Source organism: Aspergillus sclerotioniger, assembly GCF_003184525.1.
Source record: "Aspergillus sclerotioniger CBS 115572 chromosome Unknown BO94scaffold_7, whole genome shotgun sequence".
Taxonomy (NCBI): domain Eukaryota; kingdom Fungi; phylum Ascomycota; class Eurotiomycetes; order Eurotiales; family Aspergillaceae; genus Aspergillus; species Aspergillus sclerotioniger.
The window spans coordinates 545476-566883 of record NW_020290997.1 but is presented as its reverse complement, the minus strand read 5'-3'; the positions used below and the strand labels follow the sequence as shown (position 1 = coordinate 566883).

The 21408-nt window shown below is 50.5% G+C and overlaps 9 protein-coding genes across 9 annotated transcripts; 5 read left to right on the top strand and 4 right to left on the bottom strand.

Annotated features, from left to right (window-relative positions):
* Nucleotides 1-859: 859 nt before the first annotated feature.
* BO94DRAFT_583385 (uncharacterized protein) lies at nt 860-2883 on the top strand (the record flags this gene model as incomplete). The annotated part of the gene is made up of 2 exons (XM_025615557.1): nt 860-1191; nt 1248-2883. The coding sequence occupies 2 exons, from the start codon at nt 860-862 to the stop codon at nt 2881-2883; spliced, it is 1968 nt and encodes a 655-aa protein (XP_025469906.1).
* A 329-nt stretch (nt 2884-3212) lies between these two features.
* On the bottom strand, nt 3213-4573 carry BO94DRAFT_616033 (uncharacterized protein; the record flags this gene model as incomplete). Its single annotated transcript, XM_025616792.1, has 2 exons — nt 3414-4573; nt 3213-3366 (listed from the first exon to the last, which is right to left on the bottom strand). Exons 1-2 carry the CDS (start codon nt 4499-4501, stop codon nt 3213-3215), a joined length of 1242 nt encoding a protein of 413 aa, XP_025469905.1. The 5' UTR covers nt 4502-4573.
* An 888-nt stretch (nt 4574-5461) lies between these two features.
* On the top strand, nt 5462-7236 carry BO94DRAFT_564269 (uncharacterized protein; the record flags this gene model as incomplete). Its single annotated transcript, XM_025614408.1, has 3 exons — nt 5462-6434; nt 6513-6713; nt 7088-7236. 3 exons carry the CDS (start codon nt 5462-5464, stop codon nt 7234-7236), a joined length of 1323 nt encoding a protein of 440 aa, XP_025469904.1.
* Nucleotides 7237-7625: 389 nt separating this feature from the next.
* Nucleotides 7626-9561, top strand: BO94DRAFT_359845 (cytochrome P450). Its single transcript, XM_025607166.1, has 2 exons — nt 7626-8017; nt 8066-9561. Exons 1-2 carry the CDS (start codon nt 7712-7714, stop codon nt 9338-9340), a joined length of 1581 nt encoding a protein of 526 aa, XP_025469903.1. The 5' UTR covers nt 7626-7711; the 3' UTR covers nt 9341-9561.
* Nucleotides 9305-10519, bottom strand: BO94DRAFT_487681 (SDR family NAD(P)-dependent oxidoreductase). The gene is made up of 3 exons (XM_025609048.1): nt 10355-10519; nt 9866-10290; nt 9305-9794 (listed from the first exon to the last, which is right to left on the bottom strand). Exons 1-3 carry the CDS (start codon nt 10408-10410, stop codon nt 9523-9525), a joined length of 753 nt encoding a protein of 250 aa, XP_025469902.1. The 5' UTR covers nt 10411-10519; the 3' UTR covers nt 9305-9522.
* A 467-nt stretch (nt 10520-10986) lies between these two features.
* BO94DRAFT_532886 (Zn(II)2Cys6 transcription factor domain-containing protein) lies at nt 10987-12929 on the top strand. The gene is made up of 4 exons (XM_025611214.1): nt 10987-11128; nt 11181-11690; nt 11736-11879; nt 11926-12929. Exons 1-4 carry the CDS (start codon nt 11069-11071, stop codon nt 12703-12705), a joined length of 1494 nt encoding a protein of 497 aa, XP_025469901.1. The 5' UTR covers nt 10987-11068; the 3' UTR covers nt 12706-12929.
* Nucleotides 12930-13105: 176 nt separating this feature from the next.
* On the bottom strand, nt 13106-14329 carry BO94DRAFT_461066 (NAD(P)-binding protein; the record flags this gene model as incomplete). Its single annotated transcript, XM_025607911.1, has 3 exons — nt 13106-13452; nt 13540-13632; nt 13795-14329. 3 exons carry the CDS (start codon nt 14327-14329, stop codon nt 13106-13108), a joined length of 975 nt encoding a protein of 324 aa, XP_025469900.1.
* Nucleotides 14330-15278: 949 nt separating this feature from the next.
* Nucleotides 15279-16409, bottom strand: BO94DRAFT_544181 (MFS general substrate transporter; the record flags this gene model as incomplete). Its single annotated transcript, XM_025613170.1, has 3 exons — nt 15279-16019; nt 16073-16170; nt 16220-16409. The coding sequence occupies 3 exons, from the start codon at nt 16407-16409 to the stop codon at nt 15279-15281; spliced, it is 1029 nt and encodes a 342-aa protein (XP_025469899.1).
* Nucleotides 16410-17396: 987 nt separating this feature from the next.
* On the top strand, nt 17397-21040 carry BO94DRAFT_622302 (uncharacterized protein). Its single transcript, XM_025617070.1, has one exon. It carries the CDS (start codon nt 17541-17543, stop codon nt 20997-20999), a length of 3459 nt encoding a protein of 1152 aa, XP_025469898.1. The 5' UTR covers nt 17397-17540; the 3' UTR covers nt 21000-21040.
* Nucleotides 21041-21408: the final 368 nt, after the last annotated feature.

Sequence of the window (21408 nt, the reverse complement as noted above, 5' to 3'; positions counted from 1 at the left end):
TCAAATATGTATTGGGGCGGTCTGTTTTCTGTTTTCGGTCATCCCTCCCTGGATGGGACAGAAGCGGTAATGATCGGCAATATAGTGGAGATCACCTGACAGCATACTAAAAGAGCCAATCAGAACCTAGAGCTTTGGGAATTAGTTTTGCTCAGCACTAGCGCGCTTCGTAATTCAACCTTGGAAAATCTCCTGGAGAAATAAGGTTTGGCCCAGTGACCAGAGCCAGTGCTAAAGAGGCTTAGCTGACCCGGACCCTGTGCCTCACTATGATGCAGTGGGTATAGACATCCTAGTCGGCATATGATATCGACGATCGGAGCCATTGTCAGCAGTTGCATTACAAGACAGTCTTGATTGAGCTGATTGAGTTGATGTTTTTCTTAAGTCATGCTCAGTCACCTGAGCTGATTCTTTGCTTTGAGTCCCCGAGCTGATGGATCCATCTCACCAAGAAACAGCGTCCCAGATCGATCACCTTGATGAATAACATTAAACACGAAATTTGAACCAATGATAGCATAGGCTGATAATCGACACTTGGTCATTTGAACTTGAAGAAGTAAAATCCATCCATGGGTGGGTTACGATCAACACAGATAAACGACCCATGGATCGGGTCACAGTCTAGACAGGCTGTGCTGTGCCTTGGGCGGAAGATCCTACCAACTATCATAACAGCCATTGGCCCTTTCATATGCTTACCATTGCAAGAACTCAGAGACCGGTCTGTTATGATCCTCAGAGCCAGCGCAAACAGACCCCTTAACCCCATTGTGGACAAAATCAGGTAAGTAATCACATTCTACCAATCCATTAGAAGGCTTCTTCAACTCAGCGTATCTGATCTACGAGAAATATGTACACTCCACTCGACCCCACCGAGCACGAGATCCGCCTGGCTTCCATACTCCCTGGGCGATGGTCCGATGAGGTCTCCTGCAAGCTCGAGTCCGTGTCCCTTGATGACAAACCTATTTACGAGGCATTATCATACACCTGGGGAGATCCGTCAGACAAGGTTGCTATCACCTTAGAAGGCGTGGATTTCAGTGTCACCAAGAACCTGCACATGGCACTTCGGCGGCTTCGACATGCTGAAAGCACACGGCGCATCTGGGTAGACGCTTTCTGCATTAATCAGTCGGATAGTAAAGTTATCCTTACTGACAGCAATGTACCGGTCACTATGTGTCATAAAAATGTACCTCTAGTATGAAGCGTCACCTCTGTTCTAACGCCCATAGAACCCGAAAAGTCAGCACAAATCCAGTTGATGAAGGAAATATATTCAGGCGCCTGCGAGGTCCAATTTATCTTGGCGAGAGTCGCATATTGGAAACCATTCCTGAAGAAGAGCAGGACACTTGGGCCGACCCTCCACGATCATACTGGCTTGGAGACAACGGAGACGTGCCTATTCTCAACGATCATGGTACTTGGCAGACCTTGACGGACGACCAGCTCTCACAGCTCAGCCAGACCACCCGTCTAAGACAGGCTATCTCAAGCGCGTACACTATCCTCGAATTGCTTGCTGCAGGACGATGTGTCAGGAACTTTGTTCTACATAACGCCAATCCTCAGGTCTGGGCAGAGGCCCTTTCAGTACTCCATCACGTCGCAAGCAGTCCATGGTGGACGCGGGTCTGGGTTGTCGAGGAAGTCATCCTACCTGAAAAAGCAACCACAATCTATGGCGAGGTAGTGGCGCCATTGGACATCATCGAAAGAGGCGGTTCGATGATCAACCCACACATTGAGAGATGCTGCCGAGAATTCTATCGGAGTTTGCCAGAGGATCATCAGGCGCATTTACTGGCCATTGCACAGCATACTGCAGCTCTAGAAGTACTTCGGCACGAACGGTTCATTTATGCAGATAGCGAGGCCAATCGACTCCAGATATTTCTGGAGATGACCCGTGCAAGGGGGGCATATAACGCTCGGGACAAGATATACTCCCTTCTGGGCCTGACGAGGGATTGTTCCAATCGACTTGCCATCTTGCCTGATTACTCACTGGATGTATGGCAGGTGTATGTTGATACGGCGTTTAAAGTTATACGCAATCAAAACTCCCGGGAGATCTTATTGACGGCTGAGAAGAAAGACACGGAGTCGGAAATTCCCACATGGTGTCCTGACTGGAGTAAGAATGAGGATGGCGAGGAGAATGATCTTTGGGTGCATTCCCGCTCTTGGAAGTTCGATGCTGGTCCGGCAAATGGGATCGTGGCTGACCTTTATCATGATCGAGTGTTGGCTGTACGCGGTGTTTATGTCGACGTCATTGCTGAGACGACCTTGCCTCTCTCGCAGGACGAGCAACTTGCAGCACGCCTGGACAGGTTTGCTCGGATAGTTGGTTACGACCCCGAGGCTGATGTGCACTACGTTGGAGGGGGCATCGTGAGAGAAGCGTTCTGGCGCACAATGCTGAATAATGCTCTAGAGACTGAGCCAAACAAACATAGGACGCTCACAGCACAAGATGGAACTGTTTTCGTTTGGTGGTGGAATAATTTGAGGAACAGAATGACGGGTACCGGACAAATCTATCATCCCTTGCAAGCACACTCGAGAATTATTGCCCGATCATTTTGGCTCCCGAATGACAACAGAGCGTTATTTACCACGAAACGAGGGTATATGGGATTTGGGTCACCGGACATGAAGCAGGGTGACACGGTGGCTGTCATTCTGGGAAGCAGAATGCCTTTTATTCTTCGACAGATGCCAATTCCAGCCACTATAGGTGAGAGTCAGCAGGTCAAAGATAAGGAGTACCTTTCTGTGGTTGGATATTGCTATCTGCACGGAGTGATGCAAGGGAAGGCTGTTGGTGAGGATGCAAAGGTTTTTGGGATTAATCTGATTTAGCCAGAAACGTGCTCATTTGAGGAATAAGTGGAGGATCGACATTACTTGCAATATGCTTGCTAATTCATGCAAGGTTGCAATGCTGTGTATATTCTGTTATTGATCCAGCAAGCCTAATATTGACCTGTTCCAATGCTGCCGTGAGTACTCATGATGGTACCCTCAATATAAGATGAACTCGGACACTGACATCTGGGTGATGTTATTCTGTCTTTGATAGTGCCAGAACATAAGCACCATTCCATTGGGCTAATATTAAGTAAATCATGTAGCATGGCAGAAATGATACCGTACCCAACAAACAGAGGAAAGAACACACTACCATTTCCCTAAATGTTCACTTTCTTCACCATATCCCATTCCTTTTGGGCCACCGGGTCATTTAATAAAAAGTACCGGGCTAATGCATTACTTCCCCTGAGACTGAGAACCCGCCCCCAAAATGGCTCCAATGCCTCGCGCTCATCATCATACGCACATTGACTGCAAAGGGTTAGCCAAGCATCACACACAAGCTATTCAAAACATACGGAACAACGCTATCAATCTCCCTCGGCATCCTGAACACCGGCATTCCTGTATCCGGTAAATCAATCAAACGCATGCGTTCACCTCTCAAGATCTGATCGACCTGGTCATCCTGCAACCAGGCGGGCTTCCATCCCACGTGCGGCTCATGTCTCCAGACCCGAATATTATCCCGAATAAAACTCCGAAAAACATCCTCAATTGCCTGACGATCTGTCCCCTTGGTGACAGAACTGCTTTTGAAGCTCTCAGCAAAGAACGTCATTGCAATTTCTCCCATTTTTGATCCCCTGATAGCTTCAGCTTCGGCTATAGCTGACTTGGCCAGACCAACTCCCTGGTTCGGAACTACAGCAAGCTGCTGTAACTGGTGCAATCCCTCATTGCGGTTCTCGTCTAGGATCAAACTTCCTTTGAAAGAGCTGATAAAGTATTCCATCAAACACCAGCTTCGAGACATGTATTCTTGATCGTCTAGAATGACGACCCGCATGTACGAGAGGATATCGTTGAGGCCCATGATTCCTAGTTTGAAGGTCTCGCTCTCGTCTTGTGTGCGAGGCTCTTGGGGAAGGGAGGAGAAGTCGTAGAATAGCAGAACTTCGGATGCAGGGTCATCGTTTGTCATGCTAGAGGAACTGCCGGAATTACTTGCAGATGATGCATTATAAGCAAGGGGTCGGCGAGGAGGCAGTTGCTGGATTCGAGTTAATTGCGACCCTTCTGGGTCTGGATGCACAGGGTCCAGCCAGCGGTGTGAGATGAAATATAGCTTTCTCTTCGGTTCAAGTTGCTCGTTATCCTGGTCGGTTGTAGAAAGCCCTGCACCTGTCTCGGGATCTATGAAGGCTTCACCAAGGTCCAGTTCTTGACGAATGGGGTAGTATTCCACATACTCGTGCGGTGCTAGGTCCTGGTATTTCTTCCATCGAGTCCAGTGTCTGATTGCAGAGAGGCGGATCATCCGGTAGCAAATTAGGAGTCCTATGTGGTGATTCAGTTCCGCTTCTGCGTTAGCGAAAGCTGCATTTTCTTGATCTGGTTCTTCGAGCCTCTCGTTCATAGCAGTCAGGGATGGTGCAGGTCCCATTTTGATTGACGCTGCGGTCGGTTCGGGGTCTTGCTATGCGAAGCTCAATGATAGCAGAATCCCCAGTCTCGGAGACCAAATATTCGTCTGTGATGTACCATGAAAGGGAAGAGAAAGATGAATATACACCGTCTAGGATATGTCTGCTGCTTAGCACCGTGGAAGACGAATGAAGTCGCTCGTATTATGCTGTCCATCTGACGAGCTACATTCTGTGCCACAATTCAGATTAACACTTGCAATTAAAATTCGAGCCAGAGGTAAGTTCTCTAGAGTGTGAGCGTACTATAGTCAACTTAAGCATATAAGGTGGTGCAAGCTAGGTTTAGAATAACCATGGATCGTCATATCATTAAGCTACTGGATCAGACTTGCTCAAAGTTTCCCGCGGTATATCCATGGGAGCAAATGCGAATACGAATCCTGCGCTCGCATAGTCTGAAGCTTCCACCCATGGCTAGTCTATTCTCGAGCGGTCCAGGTCGAGACCCACTTTCAGTGATACTATCCTGTGAGAGCGTCGACACCAGTTTTAGCTCATTAAAAGCTTACAGTGAGGGCTGGGCCATAGTAGCCCTCGTGTCTTGCACATTAGCCTGTCTCAGAGAGATGTTCCCACGGTTGATACCCCCCTGAGATTGTCGTCTGGACATCCTCTGGATACTATACACATCTGGGACAGCTGTAGGTCTAAAGGCCTGAGAACTGTGACCTCAGAGGTGTATCTTTGGTTGACGTAGATCTTCATTACTTCTATGTTGAAGACATTGTATGTGAATCATTGAAACCCAAGCCCGTGATCTCTACTACATTGTATATCGGAAGCCTAAAGGCAGGTTTAAAGGATCGGACGTTGTGAGACTGTCATCACTAGGACCAACAGACAACATCACTACCGCAAAGGCCATCTTACTCCACTCCTATCTCCATCGATCCTGCATATCGTGACTTCCCGGCAGTATGGCCTCAACCTCGGTCACAAGCGAGCTCCGCTCGCAGTGGACCAACCCAGGAGACGTGATGTCCCTGCTGATGCTGGTGGGTGGTGATATCGTGCAAAAGGCTTTAGCGCAGCTTGTCGGCGTGCGCCTTCCACGTTTGCTCGGAGGCATTTATACTACCCCAGTCGCATTCTCCTTTGGCTGGGTCGCCTACGCCTTTTCTTCGCTATCTACTATCTTCAGCGATCGCCGGCTCATGCCTGGTCCCGACACAGACATACAAGTCATCAACCTCAGCAATGGCTATGTTCGAGAGAATAACTCCTGGGTTCTGGGACGCCTACTACGCGACTACGAAGGTAGGGTCGCAAAAGCAGACCGCTCGTCTAATCCCCCGATGGCGCCATCTGACTCCACTGGCAAGGTATCGTTAAAGATTGATATCTTTGTTGCTGGGGCTGCCAACGATAACGGCCCTGAAATCGGCAAGTGGTGGTTTGTATACTGGCTAGTAATTCTTGTTCAGCAAGTCATCGCAGCTATACCTTGGATTCTGCATGGCGATTGGGGTATTTTCCTCGTGACGGCATCCGGCACGCTTTTTGCGCTCATCACCGGATCGCTGCCGCAATGGGCTGCAGAGAAGTGGCCGGCCCCTAAGCTGTGGAAGGAGAAAACTGTTGCTCTCACACGGGGCAATGGTCACCAATACGTGATGGTGATCAAGGGGCACGAAGGCGCTTGGGACCCTGAAGCAATGGCGTCTGCTCGTCTAAATAGGCGGCCTGAGACACCTTGGGTGCTATTGACGCTGGCCGTATTGTGGTCCCTCTTGCTCATCACGGTGTCGGGTTTAGGAAGCCATACGTGGTATCTTGTCGGCGTAGGTGGAATAGGCATGCTGCAGAATGTCTGGGTCTCGGCAGTGCAAATCAGTCCTGAAGCTGCCAACCTGGCCCTGGCTGCATACGAGCCACGGTCAACAATCACCGGTTACCAACGGACCTGGGAGGCCAAAGAAAGATTGAGAAGAGAGGATCCAGTAGACTCGAAACCGGACACGGATCTAGGTGAGAAGGTCATGGAAGACGGCGTCCGAGATGTGATGGACGCACTCATGGAATTGGAGAGATGGATTTCGAAGGCCGGTGTTGCTTTGCTCCCGGTGTTCTTTCCAGGCAGCGTGGATTATGAGGAGGGACTCCTCAACTCGAATCGTGAAAAGAAGTTCTGGAAACGGGCAACTGCCCAGTCGATGGATAGAAGACAGGGTAAGTCATCTCACGTCAGTTATCGACGGAACCAACTCACCAACCCAGACCGTTCAACTGTCACATTTGTCTTACCTGGGGCATCTCCTAGCGGCCGGAGTCTTTCCTTCCCAGTGTAGTCCTGCCATGTACCGTCGCATGTATTTCAGTAGATTGGTTTGGTATAGCCATCGCATGTGGGCTTCTTCCAGATCGTCATTATCCCATGTAAAATCGTTTTACACGGGGGAGGCACCAAGTATAAGGAGCCGCTAAGCAATGGGAGGCACCACCGATATTAACTTTTAGTCTTGAAAATCGATACAACATGTCCGGGGGGTGCAACTAAACTGGAATAACTTGCTGGGGAAAGATGAGTATAATTTTGGGTCCAGCGTTTGTGTTAGATTGTGATCGGTCATCTTTATCTGAGAATGATGCCCAGTGCATCAATTTACCACAGTGGGACCAACAATCTTCTAGGATCCTCCACGTGTTCTTAACTGACGAGGGGAATCAACATTTGCCATTGGCTACTAGTTGATATGGGGCTTGTAGACAAGGATTTGTTATGATCTTGTGACATCTGACAATAAGGTGGAAAGAAAAATGAAACACAAATCCCGGGCAGCCGACGCGCTAGCGCATGAGTCATCCAATCAGATGCCTTAAAGGTGTAAATTCATCGTGGATATAAAGATCAGGACGTGGCCATATCCTATTTGGCCCCCACAGGCGGGCCCGACGGAGCGAACGAAATATGGAACTAGGGCAAGGCTGCCACGCTACGAGATGACATGGCGCCCAATTTCACTCCAAATCTCATTTTCAACTGTGGGCCCCTAAGTGGCTGCGCTCCTATATGAGCCTCATGCGCGACTGTTGAGGATCCGCCTTTTATAAGCTCAGGAATCAGCCCCAGATGGCTATGATTGTGTCCCCCATGCCTCCACCCACTGGGGTTATTAATATCTACTCTTTGTCCACACCCCATCTTTGTATCCTTCTATCCCATCACCATGTTGTCCGCAACAATTTTCGCCATTGTCTCTCTTCTCATCGGCATATATTTTTTCAAGCGGCCAAAAACAACATCGCCTTTGCCACTACCGCCGGGCCCTAAGCCATTACCAATCATTGGCAATGTCCACCAAGCTCCCAAATCCTACGGCTGGAGAGCGTATCACGAATGGAGCCAGCAATACGGACCGATCATTCACGTCAACATGCTTGGCCAGCCCCTTATCATCTTGTCGACGTCGGAAGTGGCCCATGAACTTCTCGCCAAGCGGGGAGCCACCTTTTCAGACCGACCTCGTCTTTTTGTACGCAGCTCTCATCATCTTCCCCTAATATGACCTAATTCAAACCAGCTGGCGACGGAACTAGCCCTGAAAGGCCTCAACATCCTCATGATGAATTACACCGAGCAATTCAGACACCACCAGCGGCTACAAGTCTCCGTATTGAATGCAACACCGGCAGCCGCCTATCTTCCCGTCCAGGCACTCGAATCCCAGCAATTGCTACACGATCTCCTGGAAACTGCAGGTGGTGCTGGTACAGATGTCCAAGCACCCTTTCAGCGCACCACCGCCAGCATCATCCATATATTGCTGTATGGCTTCCGCATCATGGACCCCAATGACCGGATCCTTCGCGCCGTAGTGAAACTCAACGATGAATTCTCCGAGTTTATCCAGGTGGGTGCGCATATTGTCGACCAGTTTCCGGTGCTTAACCATCTCCCCAGCTTCTTGGCCCCATGGAAGGCCAAGGCGGAGAATCACTACAACACCAAGTATGATCTACGCGCCGACAACTTCCGGCGGGGCTTGGAGTCAAATGCCTGGAATATTTCCAAGCAGCTCAAGAAAACAGTTGAAAAGGATGGCCAGAACATGCCCTTGGACGAGCTGGCATTTGAGCTAGGTACCATGATTGATGCCGCGCTGGATGGCACGACCGATAGCTTGATCTGGTTTATCGTGGCGTGCATAACCCAGGACCAGGGCTTTATTGCCAAGGCCCGCAAGGAGCTGGACGCTGTTGTTGGACGCAACCGACTGCCCATTCCAGAAGACAAGCCCAACCTACCTTACATCAGCGCGATCGTCGAAGAGATCTTTCGATGGCGGCCCGCTGGCCCGGAGGGCGTCCCTCACATGAACCGGGAAGAGACCACCTACAACGGATATACCATTCCCAAGGGATCTGTCATTGTGCCCAACGTGTGGACGATTTCCAGGGAAGAGGCTTTGTTCGGTCCCAACCCTGATGATTTCGTCCCGGATCGCTGGCTCCATGAGGACTGTAAAACCCTGCAATCCTTCCCTGCTGCTGCGTTTGGCTACGGAAGACGGACGTGCCCGGGGCGGCATTTCGCCCGTAATGTTATCTGGATTGTCGTCGCTAGGCTGCTCTGGTCTTTTGATATCGAGGCCGGTCTGTCGGAGACGGGAGAGCCTATCCCTGTGGATCCAATTGCGTGTACGTACGGCTTGGTGATGCGAGCTCTACCTTTCAGGGCGAGGTTCAGTCCTCGTGGGCCGTGGGTGCGTGATGTGATTGCGAGAGAGGGAGATACATATAGCCAGGATCATGCAGCCATGCTCGACCAGATTGGGGGGGAGTTTGCTAAGCTGTAGCCAATTCGTTTCTCAATACACACGTCTACAATCTCACTCAGTGCTCTCTGCCGGGTTCTCAATTCTAAGCCAGCAGACTGGCCCGTGAAAATGATACATTCCTTCAAGCCTCAGGATATGCGCTTGATTGATTCCACAATCACATACCAAACCCCAAGCAACCAACCAACCAACGAAAACAATCATTTCAACCCCCCCGCCAACAACAAACTCTGCCCCGTCATATACCCCGTCTTCACCAACATAGTCACCACATTGGCCGTCTCCTCGGGGGTTCCCAGCCGTTGGAGCGGAATATCCCTGACTACCTCCGGCACAGCCCCCGCATTAGGAATCATCCCCGTATCTCCAATCATCGCGGGAGCAACATCATTAACACTGATATTGTATGGCGCAAGTCTCGTAGACAGGTTCTTCATCATGCCGGTAAGACCACCTTTCGATGCCGCATAATCTAATCCATCCTGTCAGCCCTTCAAACCCATCCCATAAGAGATACATAAGAAAAAAGGGTATAAAACTCACGACACCCATTGATCCCCCCACCGATGGCCGCAATCGACGACATGAAAACAATTCTCCCCCACCGCTGCTCCTTCATATGTTCCACCACACCTTTCACCAAAATAAACGACGCCCGGAGGTTAATAGTAATCATCTCGTCGAAATCCTCGAGAGAAATGTCCCAGACATTCGTGATTCGTTTTCCGTAGCCCGCGTTGGAAATGAGGATGTCGGGGCGTTGGCCGTGCTGGGCGTCGATTTCCTCGAATAGAGAGGTGATTTGCGCGGCGGAGCTAAGTTCCACTTTGTGGATGGAGATGCGGAGGGATGGGTGTTGGGTGTGGAGGTCGGTGCGGAGCGATTCGATGGATTGCAGGTTGCTGGAGTAGGTGAGGGCTAGGTGGGTGCCTTGGGCGGCGAGTTGGTGGGTGCAGGCGGCGCCGATGCTGGAGTTGTTCTATTAGTATTGGGGTGCTGCTGTGGTGGGTGGGGGAGGGAAGGGGGACACACCCGCCTGAGGCACCGGTGATTAGGGCTAGGCGGCCTTGAATGTCGTTGAGGGACATTTTGTGGAGGTGGGTTGAATGGAGAGTTTGTGGTGGTATTGAGGGGAGATGAAGATAGGAGATTGGTATTCAAGAAGGAATGAATTCACGGCGTGATGGCAGTATGTGCATGCAATGAGGGGTGGGAACACAAGCACGGAGCTCCTCCGATGTCCGGGGCCTAGGCCGAGGCCGAGATGAGCTCCTCCCGCTATGCTGAAAGCGGCATAGCTCCGCAGACTCCTCCGGAGGTCCGTGCACCACATGTACTTAAAGTCTTCGATATGCAGGGTCCCCAGGGTATTTCCTACGATATACAGTAGTGCAGGGGTTATTGATCCAGAATGTGGAATCCAGCATGCGGGATGCATCTTGCCGCCAGAAAATATCTGTTCAATACTGTCGTATTGGGAACTTCTTGCCCAAATGACAATCTGAAGTACGACAAGATATACTTTCGGGACAGACGGGTATCGAATCCTGAAGCTGTCTCCGACTCTCCGTGGCATCGTAAGCAAGGGGAACACGTGATGGATCCAATGACGAGGCTCCCTTGAGGCTCTGCTGTCGACGGTCGGGTTCGTTGCATTAGGCCCCCCGATCCTTCTTCATCTCCCTGCATCGACCCCGTCTACCGACACCCCGGCGATGTGTCAACGATCGACCCAACACCCGCAAGATGGGCGGCATCCCCTACACCTCATCAGGCTGCGCTACCTGCAGGAAGCGCAAAATCAAAGTCAGTCAAACACATGATTGATTAAATTACCATGTCAGACTAACAGACGCAGTGTGATCTAGGAAAGCCCGAATGCGCCAAGTGCATCAAAAAAGGCACGCCCTGCCCCGGGTATGACGATCGAAACTTTCTCCACCACACCGTCGTGTCCCGACGGGCGCGAAACGGTGAGACCAAAAGGCCTGTACCCCAGCTGGTCGGACAGCTCAAGCCTCTGGCTTTACCCGAACAGTTTGATATGAGCGCCGAAGCTCGCACGCAGCTATTTGCGACTTTCATGGACACTTTCTTCGCATCCGCTTGTCTGAAAGGGAAGGACGATAGCTGGTACTTGTTGATGGCCCGGTTCCCGACCATGGCGGGCCAATCCGAGCTGCTGGATCGATCGGTCATCGGGTTGGCATCGGTCTTCCTGGGAAAGACGATGAGGGATAGCCAGTTGGCGTATCATGGTTTGGAGATATACAATAGCGCCCTCAATGCGATGGCACGTGTGCTGAAGTTCGATGATTCACCCTCGCTGGCTGTCTTGTACTCGGCCATTGTCTTTCAGACCTACGAGGTGGGTCGATCAAAGCCGGGAGATATAATTACTGACGGAAGCTAGACCATGCAGAACAGTGATACGGTATTACGCAACTGTCTCACCCATATACAAGGTGCCACGGCAATGTTAAATCATCATGGCTATAACCACCATACCGACAAAGCCCTCATCAAAGCGATCGTGTCAAGACAGAAGTGGGCAGCAGTAAGTCAAGACCCCGATTTGAGACTGACTACTAACTACGAGTCAGTCAATGTTCATTCTTAATACGCCATATAGCACGGAGGTGAATGGAGAGTGCCTTATCCTGGGACGGGAAGAGAGCCCGAACGATCAGCTCTTCGGGGTAATTGCCGAATGCATCTTTCTACGCAGAGATCTGGGTAAGATCATCAAGCTACAGCACAGGGATCGGGAACATGCATGCCAAGCACTGCTGCAGGGTTGCTATAAGCTCAAAAAGCGACTGCATGTTGACTGGATACTTGAGTCCACCCACAAGCTGGGCGGTAAACCTTCTCCTTGCCACAGGGAGAAGCTAACGCCCGACCCCAGCTTGCTACCCCTCGACCCTGATCTTGCTCCGTACGAATTCGAAAGCCTCGAAACGGCCAAAACATACATTTTGTTCTGTGTAGCCTCGATAGTGATCCATCGCATGATCTATCAAACCGAAAAACTACTCTTCCGCAACCCCGACCCTAGCTACATGCTGTATTATGCCAGGGAAATCTGCCGCACTGTCGCCTACTGCATGCAACCCACGACCCGGATGTCGGCCGGACAAGCCGTTCTCATGGGGCTATCTCAGGCCTCCAAATGCTATATCGACTGCGGGGACAAGGCCAGGTTCCTGTGGTGCCAAGCGATCTATCCCCTCATTGAGGCGAGTGGGTTTGGCATCGCTCTTCGCATGAGTCAAGTGGAGTGGAAGTACTGGAATGCCGCTGGGAGCCAGTCAATGGGCTCTACCTTGCTGTTACCCGAGGTGCTGCAGGATGGAATTGAGATCAGCACCAACAGGGGATAGTATTGCACTGCTGGCAGACATGAGCAATGCTACGGTTGGATCTGCGCATCCTGATTGGACAACTGGTCCTGTGCACGGGCCAGTCGCACAATTTACCCGTTTCAGACTAGCGTTGCTGTTTCTTGTACCTACGATATAATATGCTCACTGCCTTATCTATCTCCCAGCAGACTGTCAGCTTATTAGACATTATCCTTTTCAAGTGTTGTTCAATACGTACGACCAGGGTGTGAAGAACAGGGCTTCCCGCCCGCTCAACCGCACGCCGGGTGTACAGCTAGGAACTATATCCAAGAAATATTGGAGGGTGCAACAGAAAGTTATGAACGTTCATTAAAGCTCACGAAATTCAAACTCCAATCATTACCATCTCTTACACTGAGCTATACTCCATCCCCCATCACGCAGGTCCCATCCAACCACTCCTGCGAAGCCACTCCTCAAAAGACGAAGCCTTCAGCCCTAACTCCTCGAACGAGCAATCGCGATCCTCAGGATAGGCCCCGTAACAAATCCTATCGGCCGGCGCCACCGCAGCCCATTCCATCATATCCTGGGCATCTTGCCTGAAAGCCGGTCCGACAGCGAGAGCCGCCATCTCCCCGAATTCCTCGGCAGATATGGGTTCGTGAATCGCCGGCTGGCCAGTGACTTTGGTGAATGTCGCTACCATGTCCTCTGGTGTGACACGAGAGCTTAGCACAAGGTAAGTCTTTCCATGGGTTTTTTCGACGCCCATGTTGAATACTTCTTTACAAATGAGGAATCATGTCAGTTGCGTTTCCAATAATCTATGGATAACTCTGTTACCCAGTTCGGATGAGATGGACGTACTCGCTGCAAAAACCCCCATATCATGGACCGGATCAGTCCACTGTGCAACCTGGCCGCCTGGAATGGGAATCCGGAACCGAACAACCCCATCCGCTATACACATTAGCCTGCACCTATGACGTCAACTCAAATAAACCTACCTCGACGATTACAATACTGCGGCCATCTCAAATTCGTATAAAAGAAGCCTGTGCAAACAAACCTCACCATCAGTAAAACACTACCACCTCTGTACTCTACTACAGAATCACAAACCCGGAATAAGACAAGTCACCCCCCCACCCAACCTCTCCCTCGCAATCCTCTCCACCTCAAACTTATTATTCATATGATAAATATCCCGATACCTCCCCCCAGTCACCTCAACCATATCCGGCAAACTGCTAAAGACAAAATGCCGAACCCCACAAGCCTCCGCCGCCAGAACCATATTTCGGCCGGCGTCAATCTCATGGTTCATTTCGTCTTCATTGTAGAGAATCCGTCCCGTTTGGGTCTCGGATGTCACGGCGAAGACGCCATGGGCGCCGGCGAACGCCGTATGGAGGGAGGATGGGTCGTATACGTCCCCTGTGATGAGGGAGAGGCGGTTGTCGGGGGTTTGATGGTCGGTGAGGAATTTCTGGGCCTTGGGGGAGGTGGCGTCGCGGGTGAGGGCTCGGATGTGCCAGAGGGGGGTTGTGGCTGGGTCTGGGGTGCTGGGGTGGAGGAGGGCGCGGATCACGCCGCTGCCTTGGTTGCCGGTGGCGCCGGTGATGACTATAAGGTTAGAGGGGGTGGGTGGTGGCATTTTGGGTGTTGTTGGTCTAAGGGGGCTGGATTGGTGGATAATAGAAATGAGATTAGTTGTAGAGAGAAGAATTGATATATATGGGAGGGAATTGGAGGTCTCAAGTAGCTTTATGTTTGCTGCTGTCTCTGGCACTACATACATAATACCGGATCCGGAGGATCGGAGACGAGAAGATGTATTACCAATTCGGAGACTTTGGTAGCGCTCGGAGTGATATTCCTCCGGTTGTACATCCTCAATACGTCAACATTAGACCACCATGATTAAGTCCTTATATTTCGCGTAATATAACTTTGATGAAGATGGCAATAGAAGTGACGTATTCCTTGGAACCGGAGAGCTCATTAATATATAGCGATCGTGAATATTTTGATGTTAGGTGCTGAAGACTATTAAGGCGCCATCATAGGGCAATAAGCTTAAAGTCTTACTAATAAAAATAGCAGTGAATTCTGACTGACTAATACTATAACAGATATCTTACAGGCTATATTAATAACCTTACCAATTAAGGTCCCTCTACCTTGTACAAGATGCTCTGGAATTCTAGAGACGAGATTCCTAGGAAAAAGCCTAAGAAACACTGATCATGGCAATAACAACCACTCTCCACCACACCCACCATATTTGACTCCCACCCCAAAAGCCTTCACACATCTCACGACTTACCAAGCCAACTAAACACCATAGCTAGGTGCTAGTCAGTCCTTCTACGTCAACAAAACCTCCCCCCAAACCCCACCCCACTCACCACCGCCGTCACCCCCGTAAAAACAATCAACGGACCATATCCACTCCCAAACCCCACCCCCTCCAATCCCCTCCACATCCCCCCTTCATAAGCATATTACTCACCGGCCCGGTAAGTATATTCCCCACGCCTCGTCCCACAGTCAACCCCGCATACACCATCATCGGATCGACGTATCCATGCCCCTGCCGCTCACTACGCAGAGAAACTTCTCATGATCCCGGGCCATAGGGAGGTCCAACATCCTGCGAATAATCCATACAGGATGCAGAAGAGATACAGCACGGGGAGAAAGGATGCGAAGCCCCAGATTAATAGGGCAGATGCTGCGGCTCCTATCGCGGAAACGAGGATGCAGGTGGAGATGTCTAGATAATCGGTTAGAGGGCTTACTAGAATATAGCCTGTTGAAACAGAGATGTTCAGTATTGTTCGAGCATATATAGAGAGGTAGATTCCAGGGAGGAAGAAGGTTGATGTGGCGGAGCGGGTGTTTATCGGTCGTGGATGGGTTGTTGCTGCGTATGGAAGACGAGGTTTGATGAAGAAGGTTAACGGGGCGGAAGAGACGAAGAGAATACAAGCCCAGACTCTGGTTGCGGTTTGGAAGCCATATTTATCGAGGAGGGATTGCAATAGGAGAGGGAGAAAAGCGCCGCCTAGCCCGGCTGCACTCCAGACGATTCCATACGCCATGCCCTTTCGGTGGATAAACCATTCGTCGATGTAGATTGTGCTAGGACAGGAGGCGAGAAAGCCGCCGAGGCCGAGAAGGATTCCCTGGGTGCCGATCAGTTGGGTTGTGTTGGTGCAGAAGGAGCTGGTTGCTAGGGCCAGGGACGCGATGGAGAGTCCCAGCAGTGTGAACCAGCGGGCCCAGCGGGGGTAGAGGCGGCAGGGGGTGAGGCCGAAGGGGATTCCAATGTACATGACTCCCTGGGGGGTGTTAGTACAGTAAGTTGCGAAGAGGGGAGGGGAGAGGGGCTGACCATTGTGGTGGTTCCGATGATGGCAATGTTGTTTGAGCTCGAGAATGGTGGGTGGGTGGTGTAGAAGTCTTGGAAGACACCGAAGGAGAAGCCGAATCCTGGAAAGAATGAGTTAGCTGGATGGCGATGGGGTGTCGGGGGTATTACCGAAGACTAAGGCTTCAACGGCCCAGCAGGCAGCTAGGAGTAGCCATGCTTGCTTTCCTGTGTCGACGGGTGGGAGGGAGAATTCGGCGTTGGGAGGTTGATAGGAGATGCTCTGGATGGAGGGCTGCCTGGTGATGTGGTTTGATGTGCTTGTAGCGAGGGAGTCGAGCTCGAATGATGCTTGAGCCATGGTAGATGAAAGGGATAGGCCTGATCTGAGGATGTATGATCAATGTTGAACAAAGGAGGGGGAAGGGGGACACTGTTTCTAGGCAATGTGACATTTCACGTGGTAGCAGCCGGCAGGATCCTGGTCCTGCCAGTTCATCATCGAATATTCAATGGGAGTGGTCGTGGTTAGCGATCTACAGCTGCAGTTTTGATGGATATCAGATAATATGTAGTCTCCGTACCTTATATATTGCGTATTAATCTGCCTCCTGATTTGTGAGAGCTGCCCTAAGAGATAGCAGACTTGCGTGGCTGAAGGTCACTGCTATAGACTTGTCTCCGTGAATGTAAATCTCAGGGGTGTATTGCTGTCTGGAGGGAGACTGAATAATCCAAAAAGGATTACTAACATTGGCAAAGTTACTTTTCAATTAGGAGAACTTCCAGAGGAACATCTTCTACTATGAGAACTTCAAATTATAACTTATTGAAGGACATTGAATTTGTTAAACAAGCATACCAAAGAGAGCAGGCAAAGTATCCGTACTGAAAGCTAGGGTTTCATACCTGATGGTCGGTTTTCTTGGTGCTGAGAACGACACAGTATATTTCAATGAGACTGCTGTATTATATAATCTTGTAACAGGAATCACGGAATAATAAAGTAATAAAGGAGATGGATTCCGCGGGGCCTGATGAGGGTATATTATCTAAGCACCGGTTTGAAATAATCTTGAGATATAGTATGAAGTTTTGTGCGCTACGTCCATGGTCAAGTTTCCTAGTAGAGATCTAGGCAAGACTAAGTCGAGACAGAATAGGATTAGCGATCGTGTCTTAATGACCCCACTTGCCTTATAAGGCTAGCGCTAAGACTAAATGGACCCTGAAATGGCAGGGCTGGGCTGCTCAATGGGGCAAATGCCAAGGGTTTAGGCAGCAAGGTGTCCTCCCTTTTTTATATTCCCCACTCGGAAAATTCCTTTCCACTTGATCAACATCTCCATGCAGCCTCTTCAACAGAGATGTTAGTCTACCTTCCACGCTCCTAATCGCTATCATGCAACCTACCACCTAAGAGAAAAGAGAAAACGAACAGCTGCAATGAGCAGACCCTCGGACGCCTTGTTGCGCCTGCCTTTCCCCTCCTATGCAGTGCGTTCGCCGCAGGGAGTCGACGCATGACGTCCCGGCCGCAACTGCCAATCCCGTCCCCAATGGCTGGCTTCCACGTTCTCTGCGCAGACCCTACCTGCTTACCCTCTCTATTTGCATGTTATTGATCGCAATTGCTGTGGAGATCCTCCGTCAGTATTCCAATCGCCATAATGGACTTGTCAAGTTCGCACGGGAGGAAGATCTGTCGGTACTCAAATGGCGAGCCTGGACAGATACACCCACCTTTTTGGCTCTCATCATCGTGGTGTTTTGGGACGTCTTTGCCCAAGATGTCTTGCGCCTAGAGCCATACTTCCAACTGGCCTGTCCTGACAGCATGGTCTCTGCCAGTGCACTCTTCACCAATTATAGCTTTGACGTCGGGGTTCTCGCGCCAATCCGTTCCACCCGCAACCGGCACTGGATTGTGCTATGTGTTTCCTCAATGTCTCTAGCAATGCACCTTCTCGTGCCTGCCCTGCTCTCAGGCCTCGTGATTCTGTACTCCGACATTGCCGTGGAAACGAAAACTCTGGATACATGGCCACATTTGGTTGATGTGGACACCCAAAATAACTGGTTCTCCCTTCAAGCTACTTACAGAACGCCACAGAATGCTCGTCATGGTTCTTACCCATGGTCCAATAATAACGTGACGTATGCCATTGCTCCCCTTTCATCCCCAGAGGACGGGCATGACGATTTCTTGACCTTGAGTTTGAATCAATCAGTCTATTGGTCTGAGATGAACTGTGCGCATACGATGGTGATGGGCGCAATACCCAGCAGAGAACTCAATATCACCACCGAAGAATCAACAGGACGTGATCTCTCGTGGAACCTCTCCAGCATCACAACACCAGGAATAGGGTCACGCTCGCCTTGTAATCTTAGCTTAACCATAAGCACGGTCCTTCCATCCCGCAATGGACAATTCCAAGCACGCTACTGGGAGCCCGTGCAGGCCGATTTAGCTTCAACCTTCCGATCCATGTTCAATGCCAATGGCTGCCTCTCAACTGGACTCTTTGGCGTGCTGATCGATGTAGAGACGACCGCGGCGACAGTACCGAGTTCAAACATCACTTTATTTGCATGTCAGCCAGCTTACAGACAGGCGACCGCTAATGTCTCGTATGCCAGGGTTTCATCTCCCACGAGTATCGAACTGGTCCCATCCACTATCCGGGAGATGAACGACACGGACTTCAGCATGCTCGGGTTTCAAAAGTTTATGTCCTCAGACTATGGCCTTACAGGGCTCTCCGAGGACTTTAAATCCAGTGTAGTTGTGGGCGACTCGGGTGCTCTCCTCCCTGTCCAATATCAGGAGACAGTCGAGCAGCTGTGGAACTATCAGTTCATGGATACAATCACCAGGCTTTTCAACCAGCAGGCAGTGGCCTCCGAGGGGAAATTCTTAAAGAATCCAATAGGCATTGTAGTGGTATCCCGCACAGCTGCCATTGTGGAAATGATTATGATCCTGGGATTCATGCTGGTCTTTACACTAAACTACATCTATCCTCGTCGCCTAAGTCTCTTGCATAAGGACCCTAGCTCGATTGCCGCGCAGTGCGAGCTGATTAATCGTCTGATTGGCCCTGAAACGCTTCAAACGCTATCTCTGCCTGCCTATCATGTAGCAAGAACTCGAACCCTCCAAAAATGGGCCAAAGGGCTCTGGTGCAGGTGGTCAAGTGGCCCGAACGGTCGACGGATCGAACTATGTTCGAGAATCGCTTCTCCGGTCAAGACGTGTCCCCCTCCAGCCCTAGCCACACGCTGGGATCCGATGCCGCATTTCTTAACCCTTCCATGGTTTGTGATGGAATGTGTCTTGCTCATAGGCATAGTTACTGCATTTGGTCTGACATACAATTGGATGCACTTCTATGCGTTAGACTCATTCGAGTCTCCCCGAGTGCTATTTTCTGCCATCTTCTTGGTCTACGGCCCGACTATGCTGGCATCCATTGTGCACACCCTCTCGAATTCCCTCCACCGGCACCTGAGCGTCGCAGAGCCCTGGTTCCAATTACGAAAGAGCATCGCTTCGTCAGAACAATTATCGGTGCCAATTTATAGACCTCTGACTACTGTCTTTGCATACGTGCGCTCAGGTCCGCGACCCTCTATCACTGTCCTCGGTCTCTCATTGATCTGCCTGTTCAATCTGATCCTGGTCTTTATCAGTGGGGGACTCTTCGAGCCGCAGGTCCATACATACCTTGCCTCGTCTAATCTGTCCACGTCATATGCTGACGCTACGTTTATCGGCCATGAGCTGGACCCTGATTTCCGGACTTATGACCGCAGTGTATATTATCTGATGTCGAATCAGCTGAGTTTACCATGGGCTACAAGGGATACCTTCTTTCTTCCTTTCACAATCGAGGACACTGATGCTACCGCTGTACGATATACTACTGTCACCCATGGGATTGGCAGCTCGCTTACCTGCGACGTGGTGGCTCCAAATAATACAACCATCAACTCTGATAGCATGATGAACTGGACATACAGCCCTTCAACCAATCCAGCCCTACACTGCACGGTCCAGCTGCCTATCGAGCCCATCAACTCCATACAGCCAACAATGCAATACGCCTGGCCCGACGACTCCGACTGCCAGAGACTAGGATTCTTCGTCTCCTCCTCAATCCCACTACAAGATAACCAGACTCACACCCCTCTTTATTGCACTCCTTACCTGAACCTGCAACTCTCCGAAATCCAGGTCGACTTTGCCGGTCGCATCCAGAAACATACCATCATCCCCAACAACCCCCCGACCCCCACCAACCTACTCCACCAGAATCTGTCAATCGCCCTCGCAAGCTTCAACCAACATCTGAGCACCTTCGTCTACAACCTAACAACCCACCCCCATCCACTACCCCACTACCTCTCCTCCTTTCCTAACGCCCACACCGCTACCCTATATCGGGCTCTCCATCAAGCCCACCCCGCGAACACCACACACGCCCTCATCACCGCAATCCAATGTCTCTACCAACAAACCTTCACCAACTACCTAACCCTACACCACGACACCCTCTTCCCGCACGGCCCGCTCGTTGATATCCCCGGCACAACCACCTACACCCTGTGGGGCTTCCTGCCTTCCAGGACCTCGATCCTCATCATCATCGTCATCATGTCGCTGGACGTCCTCGCGCTGGTGACCGTGTTCGCGCTCTACTATGGCCGGTACGATGCGCCACGGATCCCGAAAGCGATTGGCTCGTTGATGCCGTGGGTTGGGGGTGTAAAGGGGTTGCAACGGTTGACGCGGATGAGTGAGCTGCGTGATGAGGGGAAGGAACAAGAGTATAAACTGTGGTCTCAGCGGAGTGCCGATGGCGACACGTTGTGGGTGTTGGGTGAGGTGGAGGTGGAGGTGGAACTGGAGGAGGTGGAGGGTGCTGGTAATTCACTCTCCTCATAAGTTAGGTTCTAATTTCTTTGAGCGGTGTCAATCGATTATAGGATAGGTGAAACAGAATACAGGTTTGGTGTGATTCTTTGTGAACAGGAATGTCCACATATTAATTCTTCCCATGAGGAATACTCGTGGGGAGTGCGCTTCCATAGCTCCTTGTTCGTAGACTAGTATTTATAATAGGTGTTGGCATATAAGGACTGACTAGCACCTAGCTATGGTCCTTGTCTAGAAAAGTACGTTATATGAGAGATTAAGAACTATTCGAACGGCAGAAAAAATCGTATAGTAGAGGAAAGATATGGAAATGTATAGAGAGTGTAGAAAGCGTAGAAATACTAAAGGACTACTTTCCAAATATGTTCTTTACAACCAAAGGCTTTTCCATTGTTACCGGATAGCTATATATACCATA